This window comes from Manduca sexta, chromosome 27 (genome assembly GCF_014839805.1).
Source record: "Manduca sexta isolate Smith_Timp_Sample1 chromosome 27, JHU_Msex_v1.0, whole genome shotgun sequence".
NCBI classification, from domain to species: Eukaryota; Metazoa; Arthropoda; class Insecta; order Lepidoptera; family Sphingidae; genus Manduca; species Manduca sexta.
Window position 1 is genome coordinate 19188426 of NC_051141.1, and position 14130 is coordinate 19202555.

At 36.9% G+C, this 14130-nt stretch overlaps 2 protein-coding genes and 1 long non-coding RNA gene across 3 annotated transcripts in view; 1 reads left to right on the top strand and 2 right to left on the bottom strand.

The window, feature by feature from the left end:
* LOC115440555 overlaps positions 1–14130 on the bottom strand; it is a 93849-nt gene that overhangs the window by 59636 nt on the left and 20083 nt on the right. The window lies entirely within an intron of this gene.
* LOC119188357 lies at positions 7887–9023 on the bottom strand. The gene is made up of 2 exons (XM_030164924.1): positions 8938–9023; positions 7887–8857 (listed from the first exon to the last, which is right to left on the bottom strand). The coding sequence occupies exons 1-2, from the start codon at positions 8939–8941 to the stop codon at positions 8331–8333; spliced, it is 531 nt and encodes a 176-aa protein (XP_030020784.1). The 5' UTR covers positions 8942–9023; the 3' UTR covers positions 7887–8330.
* On the top strand, positions 10444–12131 carry LOC115440552 (eukaryotic peptide chain release factor subunit 1). Its single transcript, XM_030164916.2, has one exon. It carries the CDS (start codon positions 10502–10504, stop codon positions 11816–11818), a length of 1317 nt encoding a protein of 438 aa, XP_030020776.1. The 5' UTR covers positions 10444–10501; the 3' UTR covers positions 11819–12131.

Below are 14130 nucleotides of genomic sequence, written 5' to 3' on the forward strand. Positions count from 1 at the left end.
CTTAAGGTGCACATAATTAAAACGGCGAATGTGAGCGATTAGTATGTTCAGTGAAAGTTACTAGATTTGACTAAAGGTGCCATCCGAGGCAGTTCTGTGAACGTTATAAACGGAGACAAAATTCAACGCAGAACTATGGAACCAGCAACACGTCTGTGGCGGTACAATTAGTATAATACCGCCATCTCGTCAACATCAATGGAACTACGAGAAGACCTATGAGGTATTGATAAACGCACTACAATCACGCTAGATGGCGAGAGACGATACTGACTTGCGATGGCGGAATTTGCGCGACGCGCTACATACATACCATGTCCGAATAGGAACCGTCGGTGGGGCCGCGGCCGGTCACAAACATCTGCCTGACTGGGAATCTTCCCCTTCCATAGAGGAACGCAATCATCTGTTCCTCTACAGCGGTGTCTAAGTTTACGCCGCTACAAGTCGAAGGTCTTATTTGCAGAGGGCCCGCAGCGAATGGACGCATGAAGCAGTAAGTCCGGCCTCTGTGGCGTACTTTTGAAGGGCCTATGTCCAGCAGTGGACTGCAACGGGCTAATGATGAACCTTTAGCTTTCTACTTTTCGTTTTGTGACAGCTGACAGATTCTGATAAAAAAGGTATGTAGTATAATTATTAGTGAGGCCTCAATTTTAACAATATAGCATTTTTTTGTGTTTTTAAGTTTCTTGATGCATGTTTCTAACAGTGATAAATATTGTTACTGGTTCCACTATATGTTATCAAATGCTTTAGGAACGACTTCGTAAAATCTATCGAATGCCCAATTTTTTTTAAAGTGATGGGACGTCTAAAGCGTGTAAATCTTGTACATACACACACATTACGTATTTTATCCCCGAAGGGGTGTGCAGAGGCGCAACCAGGGCACCCACTTTTCGCCGAGTATTTTCGGTCCCATGATGTGATAGGAGGCGAGCCTATCGCCATTTCGGGCACAAATTCCATACTCCGGGCTGATACTGAGTTGAAAAATCCAAATATCACTTTTCAAACGCGTGAAAATAACAGAAATTTTCAAAAATGCACTCAATCAAAGATTCTCCTACCATGATCTATATAAAAAAGCAAATTAAAAGCCAAAAAGTGTTAGCGAAACGAACATATATGAATGCCGGGTTCGTTTCTAAAATGTATGATTCGCGATTTTTCATAGTTTTCGAGTTATGATTTTATTTCTGACTTTTTGAGAATTATCCATTTTAATAGTTGGACGCCCGCTTAGTTTAATGTAGGTATGGGCCAAGGGGGGACCCAAAGGTCGGGGGCCCCGTATGATACAGCCGATACGAAGGTAGGTACGCCCCTAAATCCCAATAGCTTTTTTCGATCTATCTCAAAAATGGACCAATCAGAACAAAGATTTGTTGACATGCTTACAAATGACGCATTCTGATTGGCTTATACTCGGGATCGGATCGAAGATTAGGATTAGGATCGTTTTTTGAAAACGAAAATACATAAATTCAGTCGACCGATTATTTGAAAATTTCAATTGTAAATACAATATAGAGTTTGTGAGCGCATGGTCAGTCAAGTCCAATTAGAAAATTGTTTTGGGAGCATCCGCAGTCATTTTGTTTGCAACATTTATTTGCATTCCTGAAATTAACGCGTTCAAATAAATAAACGAAGAAATAAATTCTTCAGCTTTACATCATAATATAGGCTTAAATACTGTCCATACTGACAATACCATAATTTATATTTTATATGTATCTTACATCTAATTAGTGAATGTGTGTGTGATAGTAGCGAAGAGCAAAGTTTTCTGAAATTTAATTTGTCATAACTTCTAGGTACTAATATGCATAAATTAGGTTTCCAAATAGTTCTAATGATAATTAGATCTTACTTATGAAATGGAAGCTGGTAAGAATCGGTTTATATGGACCCTTTGTCACTAACTGTGTATACTTTATAATAATCGTCTACTTTCTTTACTTCTAGTATATATAATAGTGTATAATTGATAGTAAATTAAATAAATTGTTACAACGCAGCACATGCCAAGCAAAGCCAGCCATGCAGTCACGTGTTAAGCCAAGCCAAAGCCAAAGCCAAGCCAAAGCCAAAGCCAAAGCCAAGCCAAAGCCAAAGCCAAAGCCAAAGCCAAAGCCAAAGCCAAAGCCACAGCCACAGCCACAGCCAATGCCAAAGCTAAAGCCATACTACGGAGGTTGATGCCGCAACTTCCACTCGAGCCAGCCAGCAGTATCAATATTGCCTATGGTTCGCCGTTGATTGTTCGTGACATGACATCCAACTGTTTAATGACGGGTATAAAAACCCAAGGCATTCATTTCAATGGACATTCAATTGTGTGCACTAGTATAAGGCGAAACGCTGTCCGAATAATAAAACATAATCTCTGAAGTAATTTGTATTTATATTTCTCCCTTCTGTTTTAAAATATATAAAAACAAATCTGTAATTTAATTTCTTAATCTCCTAAGCCTATTAATAATAAGCCGTAATACTTTAAAATTTTTGCTATATAGAAAAGTAAACATATTTCAAACAAATTATAAGTCGGAAAAATGTAATTGTTACGCGCCGCTATCCTAGCCGATGACATCGGGCGTTTCCGGAAGTATTCGGCTGCGCGGGCAGGCTGGCAGAAGAGAAGATATCTCACGAGGCGACTATTCGATTATTATTCTCTCTGGCTGGACGTTGTCAAAAGAATGTCTAAAATTGTATTCTGTAATTATTTTGCTAATATAATGTTTACTGTAAAAAGAGCGTTTTACATAATTTTTAACTGACCACTGTTTAAAGTCTGCTTTTTTATCTACACTGGGTGTCGTGTAGGGTTTGTGCTGCCATCTATAGTTCGTGCGCGTTTTCTATGTCCTTAAGCGTTCAGAGTGTACTATACGTTCACTAGATGGCGGTAAGCGAGGCTACATGGTATTGTTCGGTGAAATCTAATCGTCAAAATATTTCTATGTAAGGTTTGGCATAAAGTACTGTAGGTAGGTAATTCATGTTAACCCGAACCAATTAAACGTTTGAAAACATTTAGCTTTTTATTTGTACTTACACAATAGCTATAGATATCAATATAATTCGTTGAAGCAAAGAGCATATTATAATACAATATGTGGTTAAACCATTTTATCCAAAATAAATATATACAGTGGTTTCTTTTTGCAATGTCTAAACCTATTACTCATTTACTTATTTCATTGCTTTTTATTTTCCATTGGGTGCACAAATGATACGCTCAAATAAGTATCGATTTCGAAGCCCACGGCCATAAAACAAAGCAATTCAAAATGGCGTTCCTACATTGTTAATGCTAACATCGGATCTCACCTTCGTAACTTAAGATGTTCCCACAAATAGATTATAATATCAATATTCATAAAATAAATTTATAGTAGTGTAATGTAGCAGTCTACAGACAATTTTTCTTTTCAATTCTCAATACCAGAAATTGCCCTTTAAATTCGACTATCAATCCGAATACTCATAATCATGACCAAAATCATCATTAATGGCTTAGTGCGAGTCCAGTGAACAAAGAAATGGTAAAATACTCGATACAGCAGCCTGCCAATGACTAAGGAGTCATCATTGTTTTAAATGTTAAATATGAGGAGCGTTGAGCCGTGCCTTTGTACTTTGTGATAAGTGGAATTTGTTCCCAAAATCCAATTCGGGCCAAACTGAACTGGGCTTTAAGTACCTACTAAATGAACTGCTCTAAACAACAATAAAAAACCAATTGTATTTTTTTTTCTCCTCTCTTTATCATGTATTGTAGTCTTTACCTTAAACTGATTTTGAAAAGAGCAACACCAGAGTTTCTTGCCCGTTCTTTGGTGAGAACTGCTTTCCGAACTGGTGGTAGAGTTAATATTGACGGAATCTAAATAATGTACGGAATTTTACGGATTCAAATAAACGATTTCATTACGCTGCACATTATTTTGATAGGTTATAACAAACACGTAACGCACTCGCGTTTATGACAATTAAAATTGGTTTTTATCATATCTGTGCCGTATCATCAGGCTGTGTGTTTTGCCAGCATACGTATTCCCTCCTTTCTATAACTTGGGGTCCTTCAAGCGTGAAGAAACATTTTTGCAGGCCGTCCGGGGATGCTTGTATCTTTGGACCATTTCTTTCTATAGCCTTCACTTTGTTTAACATTATGTGTTGTGATGCCATTTGTCCGAGCTACTATAATAAAGTATACAGAATACCATTCCATACCTATTTTTCGAAGGTAACAGTCTGGATACGAGTGTACAATGTCATAGAGAATGAGGACCCTGAATGCCCATGTTGTGTTCATTAAGAGATGAATTATGATCGCGGAATAATATAAACCAACTCCTCAGAATAAATTAATGAAATGTTTTATTCAAAAATCATATTAATGAAACAGACTTACATAAAAGCTTAAAATTATACAAAGATAAAAGAGATTACAGGAAATTATTGTAAACATCGCATTATCCAAGGCCAGTGTCTTAGGAAACCAATTAAGAGTTATATAACATTAGTTAAAAATCTTTATTCCTAAATAAGTGTGGACAATAATACAATGACGGATAAAATTTACAGACAGAAAACACTTCAACAATTTTGTAAAAGGAGCGCTTATAACATCAGTAGCATTGTAATCAATGCTTTGCTACCACCTCGCGAATTTTTTTGTGTACGCCTATACCGAGCAATTTTTAATTGTACATCATTTATCAACATTGTAAATTGAACGATATGCAAATAATGGGAATCTTTTTACATAATTGTTCGCTGTATTTGACATAGTGCCTTGTTGAGGATAGCAAAAGCCGAAAGTTAAGAAATCGATCTAGACTAAATATAAATCACTCTAGTATTGGTCCGTTTCGCCATTGCATTATTTATGGTAATGGTTGAAACTACATTATAACTTAAATGTGTATCGACCATATCACTTATTTTACTACATAAAAAGAAAAATATCAAATGTAGCGTGAGACGCCCTATGGTCAGATCGATAGCCGCAATAAACATACGCTAAGTCGACTTTGGCCAAATCCCGTTTTTGATGCCAAAATTTTTTATCCTTTATAACATCACAAAATTTTTTTTACAAAAATGTTTTTTTTTACAATGATGATTATTTACAAAAATGAAGTTTTGACTTACACAAAACTCTTACTGCGTGTACTTTTTACAAATGTACTTATTACCCCGCCAACTTGAGTTAGCCGCATGTACAAGGGAAGCGTGCGGGGGTTTATTTCTTTAAATTAGTGCATGACAACTTATCCCAGTGTTATTATTTTTTTTTTTTGCTATTTGTACAATCAAAGTTGAAATATATCTTGGGAATACTTCCAGACAGTCCGATACAGCTACGCCTAGTGCGGATCCCTTTGTGTCATAATAATGTATTAATGTAAGATTGAAAAATAAATTATTTGTATTTGTTTACTGTTATTGCACGGTTAATTATTTTAAATATTTAGTTATGCAAATATTGTTCACTAAAATTCTTTTAAAATTAGTTTTATGATTGATTTCTTACAATAAAACTGTCTCGAAAACGAGCTCAGTATTTAGTGAAATAAAGTTAAAATAGTGGCAAAAAACTTAATTAATGAAGACCATACCCATGAGACATCACATTATTGTAGGGAAAGCGATAAGATTTTCATAAATAACTGAATTTAGATTTTCTAACTAAATATGAAGTTAACTAATATTGTACAGAAATTTCTTTTCATGCTCTTATTGAAAAGAGGTCAGAGGGGAAAGATATTCCCTTAGTTCGATGGGCCAAACGTGGAATAAAAATAAAGAATTTGCTGCTTCTTCTGAGAATTATAGGGTATTAGCTTATGAATATAGCTTTTCTTATTATGTCCAGTAGTTACACTGGTTACAATGTCCTTCAAACCGGAACATAAAAGTGACCACACACTGGTGCTTGGCGGCAGAAATAGACATTGCGGTCTCCCTTATTGTACAAGTATGCCGATATTTGGGTATTTATCAGTCCGAATAAGCCAAATATAATTTGACATAATAGGACATTGATATTTCTTACTTCGCTCTATTTGATGAATTTCTTTTAGGATAAAAATTTATTTGTGATATTCGATACTCTCCGAGCTTCACCTCTCGGTGCCAGCAAAATGAATACACACACTCATGCTTTCATCTCCGAAGCTTAAGGGGTAGACAAAGATGTAACTAATGTACCCATTTGTCGCAATATGTATTCCGTTCCATGACGTGATATGTGTGTGTATTCCTGTATCGAGCAAATATTCCAGACTATAGGCTGACACTGGACAGCAAAACCCAGTATCCCTTTGCCCAACCCTGTATTCGAACCCTTGACATCAGAGCGGTAGTCGTACCGCGCAATACAAATTGGCTACCGGGGCAATCGATACAAATTTATAAACAGAACCGAATGCGGTAAAGCTTCTAGAACATTCGATGCCTACAGCGCATGTGTAAATCCGCAATACTAAAAATGTATAACTTGCCATCTATCTCTCAGTTATATAACGCTTGACCCAGGATTCGGGAACAAAGAAAGGCGGGAAGTCCATGCGTGGTGCGCATGCGTGCTCCTTGAGCAATCACAGTAAAGCTGCCACATCACGCCATCCTTGGTTTTATTGATGAACCCGAAACCTTTTGGGAAGCCACGCCCTGTCCTAGATTTAAATGTTAAGTTACGTAACAGGCCCGAGCTGAACAAACAAAGGTTACTTGGAACAAAGATATCTAATAAGGAATAAATCTGGGCACAAGCCATACATTTCGGGCTTAAGGTTAAAGAGAAGCAAGGTATTTCTTTGTATTTAGAAATCTGGTTTGGTGTATATTTACTTTTTTGGGGTATTAATTAAGAAAACACAAATGATTATTGTGATATCATTTATTTATTTCATATTGTCCACATTAAGTCACATACATAAAATATAGGCTGTATCTAATAGCCCGGTGAACGCTATAATCTGTAAAAAATCATTATTCACAATCAGTAGGACGGAAGTATTGAAAAGAAAGAAAAAAAATAAAATATACAATTTCTTTCATACAAAACATACGTACGTACGTACGTAGCGTAAGTAAGAAGTGGATTGGGGCGGTAGAACATAAATAAAAAATCTTAAAAGGTTAGATAAATAGAGCTTTACTTTTCAATATTTAAGGTTTCACAACGTAGGTTATATCTCAATACACCCTTATTATATACCTCAAGCCAACACACGAAAAAATCTAGTGTGTTGCGCAAAAGAAACATTACGAAAATTAGATTCCTAACCTACTTCACTCAAAAGATTTAGCACGCGAGGGACTCGTCCATGACACAGCGCCGAGGGGCTGTCACGAATACCGACCTTGACTTACCACGCTACCCTCCAAGAATATTTTATAACACGCACGCAAGTCGAATAGGAATGGACTCAAATGTTATCATAATAAAAACTACTTTTGCAGCTATAGTTTATTTTGTAAATTTTCATAACACTCAAATTTATTGTGACAATTGCATTTTAAATACATTGAACATTTAATTTTCAGAAACTCTACACTATAGGATATCAGAAATAGGGATTTCTTAACGCTATACATTTAAGAACATTTGATTTTTTAGTAAAATATCATAAAAATAGCCGAATAGATCACAATAGTCCTGTACTCGTACAGAAATAGCCAATATTTTAAAAAACAAAACTATATCCGAATATACATACAATACAAAAACTGTGAAATTAGGTTTGACCCATGACAAATTTTATTTGAAATTTCTGTAAGACTTATTGACGAAATTATGTGTCAAAAAATATTTTTTAACCAACTGCGAAATAACATTATAAAACAGTAGTCTTAAATTTTCTTTTTTAAATTCGTAATGTTACAATGTTTTCCTAACTAAATTTGTTTATCTCATAGAATTAAATAACAAATAAAATACATAGTAAAGTTAGTATGTATTGAAGTAGAAATATAGTAATATAAAAACTCATTGGAGTGTTAAATTATTCGTACAAGGAAGGTGGAAACGAAGAGTTTTTTAACTATTTGCATATGTGACGTCTACAATAACACATCGATTCTACTAAATGTAACAATCGCTTGTCGCAAAAATATACACATTTAGGCGCAATAAAAATCGCAATTAGCTCTGAAAACGCGGGAGATACAATATGCAACAGTACAAATTAAAGGAAAAGTTCTTTCAGGGAGGATTTAACACTGGCAGAATGCACATTCATAGAACATTACACATAAACACTTGCAAGAAGTATACATCTAGCTAAGACAAGATAGACCGTTTACAACAGTTTCTCAGGTGGCTCCTCTTCGCTGGGGGGCGCGGATGGCGTGGCGGGTGACAGGGGCTCCGGGGGCTCCAGGAGATGTCGACCCTCGCCCTGCGGCATCTTAATCAGCTCCTGGCGACCGGCAAGCCGGAAGCCATCATTACGCAGTACCTTCAGCAGTGCCTTGCGCAACACCGTGATGTTGAATTCCCTCTTGAGTACGCGCGTCAGTTTGTCGATGGTAGGTATCTCTTTCCTGAACACATAGAACTCGTATAACTTGCGTCGAATCATCCGCAGTTGGTATTCAGTTACGGCTTCATCGTCGGGCTTCGTTGGCGAGCAGGGAGCCGGCGCGACCAACGGCGTCGGCGTGTCGGACTCCTGCGCCATCACGGGAGCCGCGGGTCGCGCGCCAGCCGTCGAGGGCCGCGCGCCAGCCGCCGCTGCCTGTTGCATTCGCGCTATGAACCGCTCCACCTCCTGGTCCGCCAGCTCTTCCTCCGCGAGCAACTCGGCGAGTTCGCGCTCGTCGGGGTCTGCAATGTATACAAACAACACAAATTAGTTTCACAAACAATATTGCTATTAAACGCACAAACAAAATCTAAATGAGCACCCATATTATCGCACGTCAACTGTTCCGGAGTATGGGACAAGGTGTGGTGGGCTCGGCTAGTGTTTTAAACTTTGAACTTTAGCTCGCGCAGGCCAGATGGCAGGCCTGCCGTGAGCTAGTGCGACGCGAGCATTGCACAGGCGCGGTTGCTCGTTCCAACTGCACAGTATTGATCGCTGCACTCGGCGCTCGGCTGTCACATCCACTCCGGACAGGTATCGGAAAGCAACAAATGTGCTGATATTGCGAATTCATAAAAAATTATGTGCAAAAGACAGTAAAACTTTATAGAAGTTTAATACTTTGTGGTAAACCGATTAGTGCAGTTTTCTTATTTCAAAAGTGAGTTTAGCTCATTGCTGATTTAGTTAAAATTTCAAACACTCAGTGACGTTCAACAGATGGTGTTCCGTGTTCAAATTATTTGAAGTTTGGCTAAAGGCTTATTAAAAAAATATTTTGATTTTATAAAAAAATAGTAGGCATGGATAAAAGTGGACGTACGGAGCGACATAGTCGTGAAATAACGACCAAGCTCCTTAAATAAAGATTAAAAAAAAAAAAAATACAATGATGAGAATGTAGTGAATTTACTTACCTAATTAAATGGAGAATTAGATAATTTGCGACATTATATTAAACAAATTAGGATACTGTGGTTTCTTACCTTTTTCTTTGTTTGTGATCACTGCGTCTCTATGTCCACTTTATATTCACTTCGAGTAAAATAAGGACAGCATATCCACGACTTAATATGCAGCTTATAAATTATAAAAAAATAAACTGTTGCGAAACATGACAATCATTTTTTTTTTAATAAAAATAACACTTTGCTAATTAGGCCAGGTGCCACGCGTTTTAGTGCGCAAAAAAGAAAGAAATTCAATTATTTTCCAAACCCTACCTCGGAGTATTTATTAATAAAAACAATTAACAAGCATATACTTAAATACAATGTTAAAGGTATAATAAACGCAGTAAGTTCATTCATGAATTGCTACAAAATTGCGAACATACTTTGAACAAGCAAGAAATTTAACATAATTTACCAACTTTTCGACGTAGGTCCTTTAAATTCAACTATCGCCACTGTCAACCTGTTGCTAAGCATTTTCTTCTTGTGAAGTAGCTTGTATAGTATCTAAATAGGTTAATAAAGTGAGGACTTACATAATGTTCTGACAATGATATATACACACCTCTACACAGTACTCTGTTACCTACTCGTGTAACCCAATAAATAGCCATACGTTTCTTTTTGTAAATTATTTAGTTATATTTGGCTGATGGTTTCCCTATAAATAATTAAATAAAAATAAATAAATATCCACCATCATCAGCTCAGTCTCCTGTATTTTCACCACCGTAATAATATTTTTTCTGTTTTCCAGAGAATTCCGGAATCTGAAGTGATCAAGGAACTCTCGGACACGTAGTAAGCGACGCAGCTTCTCCGTCTTCGTGCCTCATCCCTTCGACTGCATCTGGTTTGGATTAATTGCCTGTTGAATTGTTCAGACTTATTTTACATCTCACTATATTTGTTCAACACAACCGAGGCAAAATGTCTGGTGAAGAGACGTCGTCTGACCAACACGTAGAGATTTGGAAGGTGAAGAAGCTGATCAAAAACCTGGAAAAGGCGCGAGGCAACGGTACTTCGATGATTTCTCTCATCATCCCGCCGAAAGACCAGATCTCGCGCGTGTCCAAGATGCTGGCGGACGAGTTGGGCACTGCTTCCAACATCAAGTCGCGTGTCAACCGCTTGTCCGTGTTGAGCGCTATTCAATCAGTGCAACACCGCATCAAGCTGTACCCGAAGGTGCCCCCGAATGGCCTCGTCATCTATTGCGGCGCTATCATCACCGATGAGGGTAAGGAGAAGAAGGTGAACATAGACTTAGAACCTTTTAAGCCAATCAATACGTCGCTGTATCTGTGCGACAACAAATTCCACACTGAAGCTCTCTCTGCTCTACTCGCAGATGACGACAAGTTCGCTTTCATCATAATGGACGGCAACGGGGCGCTTTTTGGATGCCTGCAAGGTAACTGCCGCGAGATACTGCATAAGTTCAATGTGGACCTCCCAAAGAAACATGGTCGTGGCGGCCAGTCCGCTTTACGTTTTGCTCGTCTCCGCATGGAGAAGCGCCACAACTATGTTCGCAAGGTATCTGAAGTAGCTGCCCATCTGTTCATTACTTATGATCGGCCCAATATCAAAGGCATCATTCTCGCTGGTTCTGCTGATTTCAAATCTGAGTTGTCTCAGTCAGACTTATTAGATCCCCGTCTGCAGTCAAAGATTATTAAGGTGGTAGACGTGGCGTATGGCGGTGAGAACGGATTCAAGCAGGCCATCGAGCTCGCCGCCGACTCGCTGCAGCAGGTAAAGTTTATTCAGGAGAAAAAGCTGATCAGCAAGTATTTCTGTGAGATCTCTCGGGATACTGGCAAGTACTGTTACGGAGTGACTGATACTCTTCGCGCCCTCGAGCTCGGGGCAGTCGAGATAATCATCTGTTGGGAATATATTTTAGTCCAGCGCTACAAACTGAAATCTCATGCCACTGGCGAGGAGACCATTTTGCATTTGACTCCAGAACAGGAGCAGGACAAGTCGATCTTTAATGACAAGGACAACGGCCAAGAGATGGAGCTTGTGGAAAGCCAGCCGCTGCTTGACTGGCTCGCAAACAACTACAAGTCTTGCGGTGCCAAGCTCGAGATCATCACAGATAAAAGTCAGGAGGGGTTCCAATTTGTGCGCGGCTTTGGAGGAATCGGTGGAGTTTTACGCTACACGGTGGACTTCCAGTCCATGCAGATGGAGGAAGAGGAGATCGACGGGCAGTACGATCTGGACGACTATTAAGCATATCGTCGATTCTCTGCGATCATTGCGCACAACATCGCAGCGTGCAACGTTCCGGCTTGTACGTCACACATACTTGCGCTGTTTTCAATATATTCCGGTGTCTATATTGCATGTTAGTTAAAATATAAGAAATTTAAAATTATGCTGTTTGGAATAGTAATGTCATTTCGATTTATAATTCGGGTTTTCAACTTTTAAGATTATATTTGATGTTATCATGTTTGAAAATCATATTCAAAATGTTCTCATTATTCAATAATCACAAATTCCATACTAGAAAATAATTTAAATTCTTATTTATAGTTCAGAACAATGTTATTCGAGTTTAAATAGTTGAATATGTTTGACTAGTATTAAGTTAAATAAATAATTATAGTAAAATTAAATATTTAAGCAACCGAGGGTTTCATTTAGCTCGAACCTATACATAGAGTTTGCATATTATATTTCTAACATTCACTTATAAGAATCCGATTTTCTTATATCCACGAAACTTCCTCTATGTCACCAAAATCATGGTCGTAAAATTAATTCAGAAATTAAACTTTATAATATAGTTTGATGTTAACATTAGATAGTTAGTAACAGTAGTATTTTTCTTATTGCTTTGAATGACGAGACGAGCTTGCAGTTGGCCTGGCAGTAAGCGATACGACCGCTCGATAAACAGTAGAAAGTAGAAACACCATCCAACACCTCAAGCTATAAAGTATTGTTTGGTATTCGTCATCCTGAGACATGAGATGTTAATCCTTATTATGTCCAGTAGTTACACACTACAATGTCCTTTAAACCGGAACACAACAGCGACTTGGCTTGGAGGCAGAAATAGACATTGCGGTGGTCTCCAGGCGGACTCTCACATATGAGAGACCTACCGCCAGTCAAAACATTTATTATTTTATCAGTTATTTATTACATAATATGTCATTACATAATTGTCAATAAGTACTTTAGCAACTGCTTTTGCTTTTTAAATCTACACTTCTTATAAACTTTACTATGCAAATTATAAATTACAATAATGTTATTAAAATATGATATATTTGTACAATTACGTCCTTGATAATAATATTTAAAGCCCTTATACAGTTTCATTTGTATTTGCCTGTTTTACTAATATAGTTTTGATGGCTATCAATTTGGCTTATCACAGCTTATAAAACTAACATAGATTATAAAAGCAACTATCGACTTGCGCTTTTATAAATAGTAATAAAAAATGGCCAATGCTAGTTTTCAGTCTGATAGAATCCAAGAATCACTTCGAATAATTAATTCAAAAATCATATCGAATGTTACCCATAAATGGTTGATTCAAAATCACTGATAGCGATAACTAATTGGAATTTTATTAATGTTTTGTCATATTTGTGTATAAATTGTACATACATTATTTCTACGACTAAAATTGTCTTCTGGATCTCTTTTCATGCTTATATTGTGTACAGCCCGCATATGAGCATGGTTATATTCCAAAATCATCACCAAAACGTAAGGAAATCTACTTATACAGAGGCATATAATAAGAAATGATTGTAGCAAAAAAGTATGTATATTGAATACTGGTACAACTATCTACCAACCTGTTCTAAAGTAATTGTTAATGAAAAATATAAAACAATTATTTACTTGCTACATTATTTTTACTATGTTAATTTTTACTAATATATTGTATGAAGAATGAGCCAACAATTATTCATCTATAATTGAAGCATTGTTATTTGGCATGTCAGATGTGGAATATCTCAGAACAATGACAAGCATGGAATATCTTACTATCCCAGTCGCACACTTCTATCGAATAGTGTGGACATTTACGAAGTGATTTTACTTGAGCTACAATATATTCTTAAATCATATTTATATTTAAACTATACAATTAATTTTTATTTATTAGGCAATGTTAATTACCATATTATATATTATTTATAGATATATAACTATTCGATGTTAATTCAAAAGTATTTTTAAATCTAAGGTATTGAAATTTAAGACTCAAAACCCTATGATAAACACAATGGATAAAATGTTCTACAGAATGAAACGTGACAATAATTGCTTGTTCGTAGAAAAAAAGATAACTTGGTGATCATCATAGACCCTGCTCAGGGTGTTTCTGATCACGAGAAGCTCATAACCTAGTCATAATTGATGGGAGGGTAACAAATACTAGACCTTAGCCTGTGAAATGCTTGATATATGAGCAGGAAGGAGGTGGAACGCAATAAATAAAAGGGACGCAGTACGAGTTGTTAGGGACATCCCACAAGACTAAGGTACTCTGTAAACAATTTTTTTTTTTGTTA